General features: G+C 42.7%; 1 protein-coding gene across 1 annotated transcript in view; it reads right to left on the reverse strand.

The window, feature by feature from the left end:
• Positions 1–20945, reverse strand: part of CSMD1 (CUB and Sushi multiple domains 1) — a 1958110-nt gene that overhangs the window by 709961 nt on the left and 1227204 nt on the right. Inside the window, exon 6 of the mRNA XM_032869815.1 lies at positions 20146–20258. Within this exon, the coding sequence (XP_032725706.1) occupies positions 20146–20258 (113 nt within the window). The remainder of the gene's footprint in view (positions 1–20145; positions 20259–20945) is intronic.

Here is a 20945-nt window from a genome sequence, read left to right on the forward strand (position 1 = left end):
CCTCCGGCTGCTCACTTCTCCCTGTAAGGGGAGTCTGGGGAGGACCTTCCTCTTCACCCTGGGCACACCCAGCTGCAGGTGGGGGGATGCCAGAACAGGCAGCTGTCATTCTCATTCTCTTGGTGAAGTCATTCTCAGGTTTTTCACTCCACTGCCTTGCTGCAGCTTAGGTGCACTCTGAGCTGTCCGAGGACTGTTTGCATTGGTGGGTAGTTGTATAACTGTGTGTGTGTGTGTGTGTGTGTGTGTGTGTTTGAGGAGTGGATCGACAGGGGCTGGGCTCTCCTATCCAGCCATCAGCCATATTCCTGACAAGGCTTTTCAACTTTAAGTTGTAAACAAATATTTGTAATTGAACTATCTGACGTCTACTAGACCCAAAGGATGTAATCTTCTTTCCTCCTGCTTTTCTCTCTGGACGTCCTCGTCTCCTGTCCTCTTAGAGGTCTGATTCCATCTATGAACACGCACCCTCCTGTCAGTTACCATGTCTAAGTCCTTCAAAGCAAACATGTTTGCAGAACATCTGCAGTCCCCAGTCAGATCTATTGATGTTTAGACTCTTATGTTGTAAGCCTGTGACATACAACGTCATGTTAATTTTAAATTAACTTATTTACATTACTTTTACAAAATTAAGGAATGCCAATTTTGACCCCACCCAGACCCAATATTTCTTCTTTCCCTGTCTTCTTTGTGTCCTTGCTGTTCCCCTCAGGGAGGGCACATGCAGAACTGGGAGAAGGTTCCAGAACTCTGCATCTGCACAGGAGCCCAGGGAAAGAACGGCAGGCAGTGAATAAGAAGAAGCAATACACAGTCTTAGCATCCAGGGAAAGAGAAGTGTCTGTAATCAGAGCAACAAGTAGCATGAGAGTCCTTCATCAAGTCTCAGGCGACGGCAGGTGTGGGGTAGAGAGTTACTTCATGTTACACATGGCTAAGAAAGGACAAAGACAGGATTCTGCCGAATGCATGATTTTCCTTACGGAGATACTAAAATGGGAAAACAAGTTCATCTTAGATTCAATGTCATGTAGAATATCTTCAACCAATGGAACAGGAAAGGACTGTATATTTATTGCATAGGCATATTTTTATTGTTACTTGAAGTAAGATGTATTATATATGAGTTTTCTCCGAGCTACTTTAAGCTAATCTTTTTTGAGCATGACTTTAAGCTTGCTACAAATAAACTTCCTGTTCATCATCTATAAAACATGACTCAATTTCTCAAGGAACAAAGAAAACATTTATTCCTTAATATAGCTAGAAGAAGTGAAATTTTTATGAACTCTCGATGAGTAGTTTTTTTTTTCAATTTTTCAACACCTGTCATTTAAACTCTAGACAAAATACCACAAAGGACTTTGTCTATTGGTTCCTTGAATACCTGTTGCTAAGAAAATTATAGAAACATTCAAAATATAAGCCTCCTGACTAGAACTAAGATTAAAAATAGCTAATGGAATAAAACCCGAAGAGTAGTCCCTACACAGTCATTTGACTTAAAACTTTATTTGACTCTGAAATGACTCTGAAGATGGAATTTCCTAAGCAAAGAAAATTGCAAATCGTATCAGGGATTTGACAAAGGCCTGTTGAAAGGACCCTGGTGCCATCTGTATTATTAAGTTTTAAGTTATTGGTCCATACTTAATGAGACAATAGCAATAGATTTCATAACTGGGTGAGATCAAGGTATAATGTTAAAATATTTTCAATTTTCTTAGCAACAAACACAATGGACATTTTACAGTGGGGGGTGATTCCGAGAAGTAGGTCTGTTGAAGAAGCTCAGGGGGTAAATAATGCTGAATGTAGTCTTTCAACAATAATGGCATTTTCTCTAAAAATGAGAGAAAGACAAACCCAGAATTCTGCTTTATCTTTGCTCTACTTGTAATTAAATTCCCTTGGACTCTTCTGGGGATCATTGAGTGAATCGGTGAAACACAAAGGGATTTGCAAAGAACAGAACCGCTTCAAAATGCTCTTCTCGCACACACTGGACAAATGCAACAGAGGTAGTAAGTTTCACTGGATTTACATTTTTTAAATTATTTTAGCTCTCCATCATGCCCTTTCAAAAGCTTTCAGTAATGATCTTAACGATTTCCATAGCACGCTTGCTTCACGCCAAGGTGTGACCGTCTCCACACATTAAACACCATGATAATCCAAGTGGGGTTTTCCAAGAAACGTGGACACAGAAAGTTTTAAAAATAAACTTAAGTGAAGTCATTGATCATTCCTAATAAAAATAATAATCCTATCACCTATTTTGCAATCAGGATTTAATCTGTGGAAAGCCTGTGTTGACTAAGGTCATCCTAGGCGGGGAGCCATGCATTTGAGGTATAAGACCCCTCCTTTATCTCCAGTGCGAGTCCAAACGTTGGCTCTGCTGAATGAAGCTCTCCTCCCTCTGTCAAACACAGAGATTTCAGTTTTGAATATTGATTTTGGATCATCCTGCATACAGCAGTTTTCCAAACTATTGCAAGCAGCTTTCTTCTTTCAGAGGAGTTAGGTCTGCAGGTGGCAATTGTCTGTTACTAGTCTCCCCCTGAATACTGGTTTCGGTCACTGTCCTCCACATGGAAACAACTGAAACTGAGGAAATTGCAGTACTTGCCGATCTACTGGGTGGCAGCAAGGCTCTCCTACACGCTGGTGTTAATCAGGATATCAAAGACTGGTCCAGGCAATCTTGTAAATTACAATAATAATAACAATAATAATCCATATGTGTTTACTGTTTCTTTCCCGGTATTATTCTTTCTCTCTTAATCACTGGGAAATAGTATATACCCCTTCCTTCTTTTTTGTTTACTTCCAAAAAAGCAGCAAGAAAACTCATTGACGTTGAAGAATAAATGGCAGTTCTTACTGTTTGCGAAGATTCTGCACTGTAAGCCAAAATGTTTCACCCAGATTTAGTCCTTTGTGTGAGGTGCTCAGACATTCAGAATTGGTGGGAGAACCGTCTTGAGAAGGGTCCTATTGGAGCAGCCCTCCCAATCTTGCTGTGAACCGAAAATGATCTATGGCAGCCCCGTTCATGGAGATAAAATAGGGGACACAAAGGTGACCATGGATGTAATATAAAATTTTCTAGTGAACACATTAAAAAAAAATTAAAAACATAAAGTGATAGAAGATACCATCCTCACATACAATGTCTCACAGTGCTCTTCCCCTATTGCCTTTAGACCTGGTGTATTTTACATCTGCAGCTCATCTCCATCTAAATCAGCCCCATGGGGTTGGCAGTGCCTGAATCCCACAGCTCACCCTGAAGGAGGCATTGACAGTACAAGGCAGTCCTAGTCAAGAGCCACGTGACTGGGATGGAAAAAAGAGCAGGTTTTATATATGTTCTCAGAAGTAGGGGGCTGCAGGATAGAGGACTCAGGGGACGCTGTGAGTCATGGGTAGCATGTAGAGGGGAGGGTTTCCCATAGGGAAACTGTGGGGAAGACAGGAGGAGGGGGAGAAGGCATTGCGATTTGAGGCAGAGGTGCAGAGACAAGCTTATAGACTTGGGATGTCGGTTTCACTGCACACGGTGGAAGAGAGGCAAAGTGAACCAAGCAACACCCAGAGGTGTCTACTGGCACAAGGGAATGGAGGAGGGAGGGGGCAAAGCTTTCCTATCTTGAGCACCACCTTAGCAAGGCTCTGGAAGGACGGGACTGCCCAGGGTAAGAGGACAGAAACAGGGAAGGAGGGCAGAACCCTATTCAAGTCCCCCAGTTCTGCAGTAGGAGGGAAACGCTGAGCAAAGAAGGTAAAGGAGGTGTGAGTCAGGGAGACAGGGTTTGGCAGTTCCAAGGCTGCGGACAGCAAAGCTGGATGCATGTGAAGAGCTTCCTCCAGGCGTCCTTTCAGGAGGCTTGACACAGAGGCATCAGGAAGATGGGTATCACAGGAAGCCTTACATGGCTAGGTGCTTTAACCCAAACTCTCTTGTTCATCATTTGACTGTCACGTCTCCCGATAGATGTGATCGCAATTTTACCCAGTAGATCAGCAAATGCAATGTTCCAATTCCGGTCAGTTTACACTCTCAGTAGGCAGACTTTTTTCTCTTAAATGCATTCAGAGACTTTAGGACTAACTTGGTAAAACTTGACTCACTCAGTGCAGTCAGAGAGTACAGATAGGTAACTTCCAGCATCATAAAAATAAGGATTTTCTAAACTGCCAAGTAGGGCAGCAACACTGTGCCGAATTTCTATTCTCTGAATGGATAGTCATCTTTAGAAAGAGCAGTGTGACCTAGAGTAGTTGAATATATTTGTGACAACACCATGATCCTTTCTCTGACATACCCCAGACCCAGTGTCCTCTCTCTCCGAGGTCCAACCCTGTTCAGGTATCCTTCAGCAACCTCTGAAGACCTCAATTATAAATTTCAGGTTCTTTTTAATGTCAGTCACATGCCGGCCAACACATACTTTTCCATCATTATCTTCCACAAATGTCAAATGTAATTCAAGTTTGTCCAAGTACTCTTGATTTTTTTCTCCTCTCCAATTGCCCTTTCAAGCTGGATTTCCCCCTTTCTTCCCAGCTTCACCCCGACACATTCTTATCTCCTTCACTCTTCTGCCTGCTCTACCGATATATCCCTATCAGAGATCCTGACCTTCTATCGATTATTCGCCTGTGTCTATCATCTTTCGATTAAATGTGTCTCCTTCAGTCCAACATTAACTGAAAGCAGCAGTTCTGACCCTGAAATTCCTACAGATATAATTCTTAACCCGCAATCTAGTTGTAGCCTCTGGGATTTCATACCAACAGGAATTTCACAAAAATGTATGTTAAGTCGGGTATGTATGAACTCTAAGTCCATAATCTGTATTAAATTTTCAATAGGGAATCTGACCCAAATACATATTGAGAGTTACTAATTAGATTATAAACTCCTGAAGTCAGAGAGAGTGAGTTATTTTTATACCCCATGCTTACACAATATATATTTACAAAATTTATATTTATCATGTGACAGGTAAGGATTTTTTTAAACGTATATTATGTTTGAGTTACTAAGTTAAATTAGATTTTAAATGAATGTTTGTTATCAATTAAATACCACATTTATTTATATTTATGGTAGCAACTAATACAGGTTTAAGGTTAACACTGGCATTCATTTATATAACCTATTTTATAAACTTTGGTCTCAATATTTGGAATTACATGAAGACTACTTAGAATTAAAAAAGAGAAATTACTCAGAGCAAAGAAGAGAACATTCTCAAAAATAATTTGAGAAAAATACCGATCTTTGTACCTTTCTGTTAAATGTTGAATTAACCAATATAAGCTGTAATGTCTTAAGTCATTCTAAAGACTAAAAGTTAAAATAATGATGATAGAAAGTTTGTAGGACTACAGAGAATGATTTCAAAAATATTAAGAACCTGGGGCGCCTGGGTGCCTCAGTCGGTTAACTGTCAGACTCAATTTTGGCTCAGGTCATGATCTCAGGGTCCTGGGATGGAGCCCCCCAATAGGGCTCTCTGCTCAGCGGGGAGCCTGCTTCCCTGTCTCTCTCTGCCTGCCTCTCTGACTACTTGTGCTCTATCTCTCTGTCAAATAAATAAGTAAAATCTTTAAAAATAATAACAATAATTTTTTAAAAAGCTTCCAGCTTTTACTAGTACATAGCCAAGGCTGCTAATGGATGAATTAAGGAGAGTGGGATATACTGGTCTTCACAACAATCTCAACTTGTAGACAACAGGAAGTAAGAGAGACCTCTAATGTTAACTCAGTTGAGGTTTTTAAGTTAAGTCAATTATTCATGGGCCACAGATAAATACTGGAATTTTCTGAAAAAAGGTATCAGTGAAAAGGATGTTGCCTATGTATGCATCTGTAATAGTTTTTGTGAATTAGGAAAAGAAATTGCTCTACTTATCTGGGCAGTCTTACCGTAAAGGGGACAATGTGTAAGCACAACCGGCTTACCATGAGGACGAACATGATAACTCAGCTTTAGAAAAAAAGGCCACTTGGTCTATATTTGTCCAACTTCAATTTTGATTCTTCCTTTTTATCTTTATCTACCCCCCTAGCTTTACTGAGGTATAATTGACAAAAAATCTGTATTTAAGGTGTAAAACTTGCTGTTCTGAAACACGTGTACTTTGTGACATAACCATCACCTTCAGACCGGAGCACATAACCACCACCCCGGCAGACTCTGTGGAATCACAGGCATCCAGGGTCAGAAGTGCCTGCCCAGTGCACAGGGGCATTATGAGGCGCAGAGGTAGTGGCACACTCCCTGGAGGCCATCTGAGCTTCCCTGTAAAGGTCACAGCTTCCACTCCTGCTTCTATGGTGGTACAGGTAGCAGAGCACCTGCCTATCCTTCCGTCTCCCCTCAGGGCCACCACTCAGGGCTAGCCTCTCGTGGGACATTTGTGAAGGATCAGAAGGAGAGAGATTTAGAGAACTCCTGATATAAGTGACTCAACTTTTTCCCTGTGAAGAGTTACTTTTGATTTTCTGAATTCCTCCTGACTGCAGGTAGCACAAACATGTGTAGAGACAGTGACTTCCAGTAGTGACTTCCAGAGACTTCCAGTTGGGGAGGGGTGACACTGAGGCCGCACAAACTTGTGAGGACCCAGGGCGCTCTGTATCCCCACCATCTCCCTGCATGGGTCACTAAGCACAGAGCACGGCACCGGCGAAAGCAATCAGATCTGTGCCACATTAGAATGAGGACTTTGGGCAACTTCTCCATCGGCGCGCCATGAGATCCCTGCAGGAGCGTGGCTAGCACGGTGAAGAGATGACCAAGCAGCCATCTGAAGGGGCTGAGAGAGCTGCTCAAGGTCACAGCGCTCCTCAGACTCCACAGGTCAGTGTCTTTCCACTATGCCATGCTACCATTTTAATGAATGCAGAGCAGAATATCTCTTTCTGGGGCTTTTGATTTGTTGAGGCAGTGAGCCATCCATTTAGCGAACCGGGACTGGATGCTGTGTGACGATCACTCTGTCCCGGGAAACCTCGGTGGCTCAGTCGGTAAAGTGTCCGCCTTCAGCTCGGGTCATGCTCCCAGGGTCCTGGGATCGAGCCCTGCATGGGGCTTCCTGCTCAGCAGGGAGCCTGTTTCTCCCTCTGCCTGCTACTCACTCTGCTTGGGCTCTCTCTTTGACAAATAAATAAAATCTTAAAAAAAAAAAAAGATCACTGCCCAGTGATGGAGACACCAGAGAATGTGTCTGCTCTGAAAACACAACACAAAACACAAACTAGGTATAGCAACATCGCGAGCAAATGTGGGATATGTATATTAAAAGAGAAGTTGAACTCAGAAACTGTAGACAACAGAAAGGTGGTTTCCAGGAGCTGGAGGTGGGGGAAATCATGAGAGGTTGGTGGAAGGGTCCAGCCCCTAGTCATAAGATGAAAACGTCTGAGGCTCTAATGGGTACCCTGGCAACTACAGCTGATCACAGTTCATCGTAGAGCTGAAATTTGCTAAGAGAGTAGAACTTAAATGTTTTCATCAACATTTTTTTAAAAAGGTAAGTATGTGAGGTTATGGATGTGTGTTCTTTAGCTTACGAGAGGAGATCCTCTCGTACTGTGCGAAGAGATCATCTTAAAGCACACTTTAAATGTTGATAATTTTGTCAACTGTACCTCAGTGAAACTCACAACAAAAGTTGTAAGAAAAGGCTAAAGGCTGTACAGGTACATACAGATGCATGGCTGGTGCTGTCTGGGGAGTCCGGGAAGGCTTTTTCCGAGAGGAAAAATGATAAAGACCAAGAGGCCACAGTTGGTGGTGGGAAGGAACGGCCAGGGCTGGGGGGGACGACAGGTCCAGGGGCACTCGGTGTGCGGGGTGTCTGGAATGTGGATGAAAAGATGAGTCTGAAGTGGGAGGCCCGAGTGTTGACTCCGGGAGGTTTGGTGTCTGCTCAGCAGCTTGTGCATAACGGGAGCTACCGCTGCACTGACCCGGGAACTCCGCGTGACCAGGTTTGAACCCCAGGCTTGGGAATTATAAGGGCTTTTATAACATGAGAAGATTTGGTGTGGAAGTCTTTTGAACATTTTGGAAGTAAAAAACAAAACAAAACAAAAAAAAAACAAACAAAGCAAAATAAAACAAAACAACAAACAAAGAAAAAAAAATACAGCCAAAGAAAGTTACCACTAGATTACAATGAAGAGTGGGTGACTTAGAAACATGTATTAACATAAGTATTCACAAGCCTCGATGTATTTATTTCTCTAGAAAGAAGGACATCTATGCTTGTTTTGCTGCATATTTCTAGAGAACTTAATAGCATGTTCAATAAATAGTCACATACAGCTCTTACAACCATATTCAGGCATGATATTTAAAAATATTTTTAGCCCCTAGTATAGCAGGCACAAATCAACCAGAGCAGAAGCTGCTGGCTCCCCTACCTCTGGGCAGCTGTGAAGGTCTAGACCTTAAATATTTAAGGAATTTTGTGAGTTAACACTGAGGCATTTTGCAGGAGAGCCCAGTGCACGCAGGGTGGGGGGCATTCAGGAGGCCATTCAGATAAATAGGTTGTGGCTATTTGTCATCTTATGCAGATAATTCATAAGTCAATATTTTAACAATAAACATGGTCAGATAAGCTGAATTGCAGCCCAATATATGTCTGGTAAAAACTCAGCCCCTATTAGTTTCAAGGGAAATTCCAAAATATCTATGGGATAAGAGAACTCTATCCTCTGTATATTACATACCCTTCAATTAATTCCCTATATATCCAGGGATTAATGGATTGTGCACAAGTCATGGTCAAAAGTAAACTTCGGGGTGCCTGGGGGGCTCAGTTAGTTAAGCCACTGTCTTTGGCTCAGGTCATGATCCCGGAGTCCTGGGATCGAGTCCCGCATCAGGCTCCCAGATCTGCGGGGAGCCTGCTTCTTCCTCTGAACTTCTCCCCTCTCATGCTCTCTCTCTCTCTCTCAAATAAATAAGTAAAATCTTAAAAAAAAAAAAAAAAAAAAAAGAAAAGGAAAGGAAATTTCCCATCCTCATGGAGGGAAATATACAGCCTTTCCAATGGTAAAGATCATAGTGGTCAGCTGTGCAAAGACGCTGGCTAGAGCCTTGTGAGCCCTTAGAGACCATCTCCGGGGCTGCCTGCCAGGCGGAAGAGACCCTCGGAGAAACCTGCTGGGAGCTGTCATGGTCAAGAAAGGCCTTTCAGAGGAGCAGCTGAGCCAGACGTGGGGTGCCCTGCAGCGACGTGCGCACAAACGAACCCACCAGCGACCCAACACTCACCACCTTCAGCGGCTTACCGCACGCATCCTCTCGCTACATGCTGTTTCCAACCCACTTACACTCACATCTGCACCCGTGCTGAGGGCTGTGTAGACTCAGACGTCTGCCCCAGCCTTCCGCAAGCGGTGTGAGTGTGAGTCTGCCCTGCGACGCGGGAGTCACCAGGAGTACCGAGGCTCACCGCCTCGTCCCAGATGACCAGGACGTGGACTGAGCCACTGCTCCGCTGTTCGGCTGAAGAACCCACCCCAGATTATGATGAGAGCAAGCGGTGTGGCTTCCAAAGCCAACGGGCTTCCCAGGGCTCTGAGCAAGCCGGCATGGCCCTTGGGCACCCTACAGCCCCTCCTGGTAAGCGCTTTGGGAAAGGGGTTGCACAGCAGCTCCGGGGAGAAGCCACACTAGGAGGCTCCGCTCTCCAGGTAAACACTGACGCCCTGGCTTGACAGCCTCCAGGCACGGGCAGTGTAGACCGTGCTGTCTCAGCTTCCAGGGCATTTGTTACCTGCGAGAGGTGGTATGTGCGTTTGGCAAAGCACTAAACACGGGCCTCAAATCTGACGGATCACACTGCCAGCAAGACAGGGAAGGCTTGAAGGATGAGTACAGTGAGTACGGCCAGAACAATTTGTTTTGACATCACATAAGCAGAAATTGTAGGAAGACAATTCACCAAGGGGATAATAACCCTCGTAAGCCTTTATAGTCTCCAAGCGTAAGAATTGAGCATCAGGGGCACCTGGGTGGCTCAGTGGGTTAAAGCCTCTCCCTTCGGCTCAGGTCATGGTCCCAGGGTCCTGGGATCGAGCCCCGCATCGGGCTCTCTGCTCAGCAGGGAGCCTGCTTCCTCCTCTCTCTCTGCCTGCCTCTCTGCCTGCTTGTGATCTCTATCTGTCAGATAAATACATAAAATCTTAAAAAAAAAAAAAAAGAATTGAGCATCAACTGGCTGTTGCCGTTTATTAGTCTGTTGTAAACAGCAGTGATGCAGTGAGTAACACTGGCTTTCAGTTTTCCAGGGTAAACCACATTTTGAAGTTTAGAAAAAGTGAGTTTTTATTAAGTGGTTTTATATATGAGGACTAGGATTTATCATGGGCTAATATTTCCAACATAACCTTAAAATAAATTGGTGCATGAAAATGCATAGATTTAAATCAAAAGTCTGGAACGAACTCAAAAGTTCATTTACCCCATTAGGGCTCCCTGAGGTGAGAACTGTATCTATTAATTGAACATCTCTGAAGAATAAAAGTGCATACTTTCCTTAGGAAATATATTACTTTATTTCAACATTAGTAAGAAATCACCCTCAATGTCTAGTCAAAATAATTACTACTGAAGTTTAAGCCCATTCTCTTCGTTCGGTCCTTAGTAGACATCAAACAGTGGTTCGGAATGGATTTTTACATTACGGATTTTTTTTTTTAAGATTTTATTTATTTATTTGACAGAGATCAGGAGCAGGCAGAGAGAGAGGGAGAGAAGGAAGCAGGCTCCCTGCCGAGCAGAGAGGCCAATACGGGGCTCGATCCCAGGATCCCGGGATCATGACCCGAGCCGAAGACAGAGGCTTAACCCACTGAGCCACCCAGGCGCCCCACACTGAGGATGTTTTAATACAAGGAGAGACATACAAAATTATACCTGTTTTATTTATCCCCTTTTACAAGATACATGGGGCATGTCTAAGAGATTGTTGTTAGACATCTAGCCCAAGACCACACTGTGAAGTAGGTAAAAGTTTTTTGCCAAATGGCAGTTTGGACAAAGGAGAGCAGTAAAGGTGCCTCTCACTTGAGCCAGAACAAAGCCCTGCAGGCAGGTGACCTCTGGGAAAGTCAGCTCAACTAATCACTTTGGCGCAGGTGTGCCCTCATCGTTGTAGACCAGAAAGTGTAATTCTCTAGCACTGTGGCACGTTCCCTATCTCAGGATGTTGCCAGGTCACCAAGGTTAGAGGTAAGAAGGAAGAATCACAATGATCATTTATTAATTTACAATGGACGCCACAACTCATCACAGGGACAGAATATTAATGTATGGAAGTGCATTTTCTGCAGGAAATCTCAATGTGTTCAAAATGGAAATCAGACATTCTGAAGCCTCGCCTTATACCTAAACCCTGCATAGCCCCGCCAACACCCTCGCAAGTCCCTACAGGATTTTGCCCCAGTGTGTCTCTTGTGCTTTGTCACTTCCCATCTCCCTGTTCTTCTGCTGCTCCTCCCATCCCCGCTGCTTTCTCTGTGCCATTTGCTCACCGTCTTGACCTTCATAAGCCATTCAGATCTTGGGGGAGTGCCCCTCCCTCAGAAGGGCCTTTCGTGACTGAATGAAGTTTTCCAGCTGCACTTGGCACGTGCTATTTTTTCAGTGTGTTTGATCAATTCTCTCATCTTCTCTGGAATGTCCACTCCCTGGGAAAAGAGGCCTCCCCTTCGTGGTCCACTATGGTAACTGGAGGGGCGGTGGCACACAGCGGGCACAGCAGGACTGTTGGATGGATGTGCTGATTCATCACGTCCATGCGTGCATCCCCGGGACGAAGCTGGGCTGCTAACGGACCACATTGCTGAGCCCGGGAGTGCACGTCACCGGGCTTCACATCACGATCTTGTCTAGCACCTGGGTCACCGGACTTTGAAGAAGTTTCCAAGACTGTCCCCACCAAACACACACATACACACACTTCTGGTGGACACTTTCTCTCTCAAATATATTAATTCATCAAATTTGATTTGGCTAATAAGCCTTTGACTGAAAGGCATTTGATCCCTGTAGGGCAAATTTATATACCTCAGCAACATTTTCCCCTTCTTTAAATATGGTGGTCTGGGGACAATCTTTGTTCCCATGGTCCGTGTTTTAGAACGTTCCAGTACATGGCCCCCATTTCTGAGAAATCCCTGGGCTCTCCCTGCAAGCTAACAAAGGGGAAGCTACCAGCGGCGCTGTCGATAAAACTGTATGCGTTGTTCTCCGTCTTCGTCTTCTCTAACACTCCGGTGATCTTTATTGTTTGCCCACGGTGCAGCTAAGGTTTTACGGATAGCATAAAATCCTTCCCAGAGCCAGCCATCCCCTTCCAGCTTTACCTCTCATTGCTCTATCCGACTCCCTTCACACTTCAATATTGAACCATCGATATTTGCAGGAGCCTGAACACACTGCGCGTGTCATGCTTCTCCAGGTCTGCTCACCCTTTTCTCTTGGAATCCTCTCCTGCCTCTTTCCTGGCTACCGAACGCAGTCTGGGCAGCCTCTCCTCTGGGAAACCTCCCACAAACGCCCTCCGCTCCCTGCCCAGTCAGCTGAGGTGCAGCTTTCTAATTCAAGGGCATGTTGTACATAACTTCACCCACAACGTATGGGACTTGTCAGTTTATGTGTCTCCCTTGACCTCTTTGCTGGCTTGGGCTGAAACATGACTTGTCCTGTTGGGTTCCATGTTCCTGGCACACTGTGGGCCACACAGCAGATACCCAGTAAGGGAACTGGAGAGAAATGATTTCTAAATGACTCAAGGTGGCACTCAATGCACGGTCATTGTACTCGGGACAAGGGAGTAGGGTAAATGGGAAGGGCAAACAGGGATGTAAGAAATGAAGCAGCTGGGAAATGAAAACCATGCCACGAAGTTGCAGGAAGTCTGTGGAAGTAATACAATCCTGCACAAGCCCTCATTGGATGTTTTAAGCTAAGTCTGTAAGACGCATCAGCAGATTAACACAGGTATTTTCGCCAATTTCATGAGAAGCAGGGGATCCCATTCTGGGCACCCTGTTAGATGCTTCAGAGGTATTCTCTTTTTGATCTACGCCTCTGTGCACAGGTGATGATGGTTCTTTCCCCCCATATGCAGAACAGCAACAGGCTTTGCTCTAGCAGCTCTTCCTGTCTAGCGTGACTCCTCTCCATTTACCCATTCCTCGCTGGACAGAGACCAAGGAATTCGACCTCCAATCCCCATTCCCTCTCAGCCATGCCAAGCAGGAGCAGGACTCACACGGTGGACCGCCTGTCCACAAAGTGGCACCGTCAGTTCCCAGGGAGCCTTTCTGATAGTCCAGGACTGCCCTGGGCTATGTTGTGAAGCTGTTCCCTTGCTCCTCTTTAGCTTTTTGCTGGATCTACCCTCTGCTTTCATGTTGTCCCTTAGTTACACACACACACACACACACACACACACACACACATTCACTTCCCATGAATATATTTACTCAGTCAGTTATCCAAGGCTTCAAGCTCCAGATTCATTATTTCTGCCAACCCCTTCCCATCATTATGGCACCTGTTCCCCCAGTGGTCTGCCAGTTTTCTGCTTGGAACAGATCAACCTGAGAAGGCAGATTAAGTTGCTACTCACTTATAGCTGCCCTGAAGTACTGCTTTCTTCACTGGGATTTCTGTTTTACAAAAATAAATCACTGCTCCCCAAAGAAAGATGTTGTGATTGGAAATAGTAGAAGCAGTGCAGCAAGTCAATTGCAAAAATAGGGTTGGAAAGGATGACATTAAAAAGAAAGAACAGAGAGTTCTATTTATGCCCGGATGCAGCCATCTACAAGCTGTGTGGCGTGGGGTACCAGCCTTGCGATGCCCCCGTCCTTGTGTGCGTGATGTAGCTCCTAATATGGACAATAATTAGCAACATGACAGTGAGTAGGAGTTCTCTAGGTATTTTTGCCTGATCCTATTTGTAAAAAAAGTTCTGAAGAACTTGTTATCCTCTTGGAAAGGGGATGTTCTGAGCATTTTTTAAAAATACTTTTTAAGTATTATACACACACACACACACACACAGCAGAATACTCTTTTAGTAACAAGCATGCACTCAATATTTAGTTTTTAGATTCCTAAATTGTATATGTATATATAGTCCTGAATTATTATTTATATTGTATCATTATATTTATTTTTTAAAGATTTACTGATCTATTTGAGAGACAATCTCAAGCTGACTCTGTGCTGAGAGAGGAACCAGACACGGGGCTTGATCTCACAACCCCAAGATCATGACCTGAGCCAAAACTAAGAGTCAGACGCTGAACTGACCAAGCCCCGCAGGCGCCCCTGTATTATTACATTTGCGCGGACAGAGCATTGTGGTGCTTCTGTGTCTGGTTCTTCTCAGTCAGCGTTACGCTGGTGAGATTCACTCTTGCGGGGTGTACAGTCAGCTCGCCTTTTTTTCATTTTTCTTTAGTACTCTTTTGTATGAACATGTACAATTTCCTGATCTGATCCACTGCTGATGGACACTTTGGTTAATTCCAGCGGCATGATGTTGACAACTATGAATGAAGCGTCTGAGTTCAGTCTTCATAGAAGCCGTTCATCGCACAGATGCACTCACTTCCGACAAGCTCGGATGTAGAGTGTAGACATTGGGTTCTAGAGAAAGCCTCAGTTCAGATTCACCGTAAAACAGTCTTCGAGAGAACAGTGCACCAGTTCAATGTTCTGCTGACAGCATCTGCCCATTTTTGAAATCTTAAAATATCTCTTAAAACTTCAATGTGAAGCTGCGTTAGTTAATTTGGGCTGGGCACGTACGTACCAGGCACGAAGAAGGACTATGGACGGGTAACAAAGCTCTCACACTCCGGTGTTGCCTGGAGAGCCTCGTTACACTGGTGATTTTCTTAGCTATCTGCAAGGATTCTGTGAGGTCAATGTTATTCTGACTTTGTAGCGTAAGACAGCAAGGGACACGAGGCAGAAAGTACTTGACAAAAGAGAGCAGGCCAAAATTCAGCAGCCTGGAACACAGAGACTGGCATCTTTTACAAATTTTTAAAGGACCAACATTGGCACTTTGCAAGAATCTTTGGCTCCAAGAGAAGCTAACTTACATATTTAGGGAAAGTGGTTGTGTATCTGATTTGAGTGAAGTTATATTTATTAAAAGCAGTTTCTCTGTTAGAGGTTTAGAAGTTTTCAGAATTTTTTAGAGGTGATAAGATTAGAGGTTGCTAACTTGTTTTGATTTAAGCTTGATGTGTCCTTACCTACCTGAAAAGTCCCCTTGGAAGAGCAGCCCCCGTCCACGTCATGCAAGTGAGTGAGAGTGTCGTCTATAAGGCATCTCACTACTTCTGCCCACCTGCTGTCCCTGGGGTCTGGGGGGAGTAGGAGCAGCTCATTTGATTTCCTTTTTTTCTTCAGCATATATTAATTGAGAGCCTTCTGGGTTCTAGATTACGGACTTTACTACTATTTGCAGAGCTTCTGTTCTAAAGGGAGAGACAGACACACGCACCAGTGCTAGGATAGACCATGTCTATCATCTCTAAGGTAGAACTTTTGCGATTGTGTCTCAGGGAGCACTGGAGAATGGGCGAGCGTACATGACATCCAAATTTGAATTAATCCGAAAAGATGAAGTTCCCAGTTTTCCAAGATACATTTTAACAACACGAAAGCCTTATTTTATATAAAGTCTCCATTTTACTAAAAACAAAAATTAGTCATTATATAGAAGTATCACTTAAAGAGAAAGCTAATTATTTGTGTCAACCCAACATTTTAAATCCATTGTCAGGTTTTCCTTTGATTTACGAGACAGGTGCTCTCTATATAAACTGCAGTTTTATTACAAACACTTAAAATGACTTAGTTTCAGAAATCTATAGGAATTGCATTTTGTAAAAATTGTATTCTTATACATAGCCAGGTAAACATATGTAAGACTGCAGCTCAATGCACATTGCTAGTTAATAGTGAAGAGGCATTTGTGGTTCAGTATTAATATATCTTTAAAAAATCTATCTTGTAGACATCAAAAATGTCTACATGACTGATGGTGCTAACAAGGCACTTATTTAATTATAATTAATGATGGCAGCAACATATAAAGAATGGGCTCAATTTTCAGCTGATTTAAAGAAATAATGTGTCCCACATAAATCTGTCATTCCACAAGAACGTAATATATATATACACAAGATATTGCAAATATATCCAGTGGCTTTTATTGCATTTGCCACTCCTTTATTCACGATGCTATTTTGATAGTGAATATATTTTAGGAAGAGCGGCCACAGAGCAGTCTTACTTGTCAGTCAAGCACACTACTACTTTTGGCATAATTTGATGGCATGATTGAAGAGATAAAAGCCAAAGAACAGTGTGAAATTCAAAGAATAAAGGACGTAGACATGAAAGTCGAAAACACATTTTATAGTGGTAGTTGATTATTTGACTGAGAAGAGCACCATGTTAAAAAGAAGATATCCTTTGTTTTTAGAAGTTATAAAATTCTTCATAGGCATGATACTCTTGAACAAAAAAGCACTCTGTCATCAGGAGCTACCACTGGAAGACTCTGTCAGCGGCTTAGAACCCCACAGGGTTTTTACAGGGATCCCACCTAGTCTGTAATCATATTCTTACTCCAAGGGACACTGATGGAGTCTTTATAGATCCTTAATCACGACCACAAGTGATAAATGCGACTGCAATTATGTTTCAAAGGCAGCAAGCACAGACATGTGTGTTTCTCAGAAGGTGCCCCCTCCTCCACCGACTGATCCAAGATTCAGATTCTTTGACAGAATACAGGCATAGATATTAAAATAGCATCTGGCAAACACTATGGGAATTTTTACTGTAACTATTGTTGTTTTTCTTGTTGGTTTTCTGGATTGCTCTTCTACCATGCTTTCCTTTTTTTTTTGTTTGTGTGGGTAACCACAACCTTGTTTTGTTTTGTTGAAACAAAAGTACAGTACAGATGTCAATAGGGAATGAAGGGAAGACTTCGGTGAAAAATCCGTTTTTCCCTGTGTGTCGGGAAGGTTCCCATTGGCCTGTGGAATGAAAACCAAGAATGCTCCTGGTTGCAAAGTCATGCAGAGATGGTCAAGTGGGAGGTTGATGGGGGACTTTGAGAGGGAACCCAACTCATTCTGAGCTATGGCCCCATCTCCTGCCTTCTGGTGCCCATAGACTTGTTCTAGAATCGCAGGAAGGACCACCTGTAGCTTCCATTTATTAGTGATATTTCTGTCAACTTTCTGGACCAGAAAAAAAAATGCAATACCTTCTTACATGACATTTATGACACTCCTTCTAAGTGTGCTCGTGTCCTCTTTTGAAGGTTTCTTGACATCATCCTGGATGTTTTCCATTTGGTTGGTTTCCTTCTCAAAAAGGTGACATCTGGTATTGACCCCAAACTTCCATATATGGTGTGCCAAGATATGGCCTTAGGCACGAGGCCTCCTTTGAAATAAAGTCTATGTGCTAATGAGTGTAAATATATGTCAGCTCCCTGAAATCACCTTGTCTTGGAGATGAACTTCAAAGTCAATCTGAAGATGTTTTCTAACATATTCTGGTAAGCCCTGTTCATCCCTTCTTATATTTCTGCAACTTTTTATATTTTGGGACAATGTACAAATTTTCTACTTATAATCTTTAATTATATATATATATATATATATATACACACACACACACACACACATATATTTGAATAATTATGTTATATATATATATATATATATATATATATATACAAATTGGCCAATATAAGTAACATTCTGGTTGACAGAAAATTCTAATAGTTTAGACATATTAGCCATTGAGAAATATATATATATAAATATATTTAAACTTATATATTTCTCAATGGCTAATATGTCTAAACTATTAGAATTTTCTTCAATCAGAATGTTACTTATATCTGCCAATTTGAATTGTCTTAAAAAAAATTTTTTTTTTTTGCCTCTCTTCCAGTCACTGGTATGGATGCCAAATTCACTGATCAGGTTGGAGGAGTGACACCTAGAATTTTTTCTGCAGTTCAATGCCAATATATTAATCAGTATCAGGACCTTTGAAGATCAAACCACCGTTTAGAAAGGACTCTTTTGATCTACCTGCCTACCTACCGGTCAGTCACTTTGCCTTCGGAATATTAATTTATGATTGTTCTATGTTAGAGGTGGATATATCAGTGAATGGGGATTTATACAGACCAAACTCAGATGGATTTCCCTACAAGACCGCATGGAGTACTTCACAACCCACCTACCGTGTCCCTGTGTGACCTCCCCTCCCCCACCCATGTGTCCGTCTGCACCGTACGTACATATCACGTATGCCACAGGTGCCCTGCTAGGACTGCAGACACAGTATATGGTCTTATAAGATAAACGCAAATAGAAGCGGGTCTGAAAAAGGAGCTCAGCCTTGTCTAGATTCCAGGACAAGAAACACATTGGTATGACTCCTGTAAAACTGGGAAGGCAGTTTATTTGCAGTCCAAGTGGATAAAATAAGGAACTTTCTGGCACATCCGCAGATAATGTGAGATGGGCAGTGCTCCTGATGATGGACCAGATGCATTTTGGTGAAACAAAATTGGCCCTGCGTTCTAAAGTCAGGCACATTCTGTGAAGGTTGGCGTGCCCCAGGGAGCAGGCGGCAAATAAAGTCTGCTCACCTCCACGTGTGTCCCTCAGCACCATCTGTATTTAATTTCCGGCAAATTACTCTTAGTTTTCTACTTCTTGTCCAAAAAGATACATTGAAGGCATTATGGGATTTAAATTGTGCTTTAGAAGGACACATTCAGACCATTTGCTAGAACATTACTAAAATCTCCCAAAGTGGCTGGCATGACTTTGGTTTCCATTCTGCCTTTCATGGGGGTTGTTTGCAAACTGTTTTTCTGACCAATGAGATTCTGGACATGGGGGTTATTACAATTTCCTCGTTTTGGGGTCCTGGCTTGTGCACAGAGAGTGCTTAAGGAATGTGGTCTTAACTGAACTCTCGACATTTTCACAGTCATGATTTGGGGGAAGATGAGAGGTTTCCTGGGAGCACATCTTGCTTTCTGACACAGTCATACCATTGTTCCTTGCCAATGCAAGATGGACTGTTTTCAGTGGATCTCCTAATAAATTGAATACTTTTTATGGTATTGATAAGGATTATTAATTATTAAAAATGTATGGGTAGGGCACCTGAGTGGCTCAGCCAATTAAGCATCCAAATCTTGATTTTGGATCAGGTCATGATCTCAGGGTCCTAGAAAGAAGCCCCCAAGTCCCTCATGGGGGACTCTGCCCTCAGCAGGGCATCTGCTTCAGGATTGTCTCTCCTCCTCCCTCCCCCTGCTCTCTCTCTTTCTCCCTCCCTCTCTCTCTCTCTTTCTAAAATAAGTAAATAATCTTTAAAAAAAAAGTCCCAACAAAACATACGTGCAGTGACACAATACTATTCACGTATAAACACTAAAAATTTGATACAAAGAGGAATTTTCAAAATCAGACCTGCATGTTAGTGATTACAGACTCCGTTTCTCTCAGCTCCAAAAAAAATCTCGTGTTTTTCTTTTGATATTCACTTACCTGTAAATTATTAAAGCAGGTAGCTGGATTTATGTACTGTGGATATATTTTACATCTGGAAGCAATAGGATGATACACTTATGCATGTTCCTGTAACCTATATGCTGTACCAGTTTTAATGAGTGGGTCAAGAAAACAGCCAGCCAACTACGGATATTTTCTGGTTAGCTGTATATGAATTAAAATGAATGTTAATATATATTTACTAACTTATTGATAAAAACTCAGTAATAATTAAAGCAAAACAAGAAAATACATTATGTACTGTCAAAGTAATAAAGCTTTACTGTGAAATTTTTAGGAGTATCTGCAGAATTTCCAGAGTTAATTGTGCATAAAAGAGCTAGAGGGTATTTTCAAGCTTTTATCTCTTGCTCTATCTCTAGCAAGAGAATCTTAAAATATGAGGGTGAAAAGACCAAAATATCTTCTTTTTTTTTAATATAGAAAATGGGGCATTCTTACCTTGAAACTGTGCATTAAATCCTTTGCGTCGATGGTTACTGTCAGATGTAAAATGGAGTCGTAACCAATTCTTGCTACTTATAACGGGAGAAGGGAGGTTCATGCCAGTCAACCTGGAAGAGAGAACCAGAAAAAATCTCCCTTGTAAACCAACCGAGCAAATGTCCTATAGCAAACCCATGTTAACAACTGACTACTGACAGTCGTTATTTTGAGATCATTGTGGAGTTGCACCGAAACCTTGAAAAGTCCCAGGCAGTTTCATGTGTGTCCACCTATCGGTGCTGTGTTTACCTCGATGGAGGGAAGGCTTTCACCAACACGTGACATGTTTATTCTTCCTTATTAATGACGGATCCATGAGAAGGTACTCTTTGGATCACTTGTTCCTTTTCATCAGGACCTCAATCATAATGAATTATAAAAAGATAAGAAACAGGCAAATGGTAACACTGTGCTTTTCACTCTTTGAACGCTTCATGATTCAGTTTCACTGTTAGTGCCCTCAGATCCGCTGTTTATCACGCTGGACAGCATCCCGTATTTCTAGGGGCCCATCCCACAGTTCACAGCACGGGCCTCTCCTACCCGCGGGAAGAAGAGCGGCACATAGGGAAGTGGTGACAAGCACCGTCAGAGAGATTTGAAATGAAATAAAATTATGTTTGGGGAAAGCAGTATATTAAACACAATTCAATCTTCCAAAATCAGACACAATCCATCTCTGGCTAAGCTGTTTAAGCTCCCCATCCTCCTCGACATCATGTGCTTTAGTTGTCAGGAAAAAAGTGAGAAATTTA

The sequence above is a fragment of the Lontra canadensis genome, unplaced genomic scaffold (genome assembly GCF_010015895.1).
Source record: "Lontra canadensis isolate GAN:19392208 unplaced genomic scaffold, GSC_riverotter_1.0 scaffold39, whole genome shotgun sequence".
NCBI lineage: Eukaryota > Metazoa > Chordata > Mammalia > Carnivora > Mustelidae > Lontra > Lontra canadensis.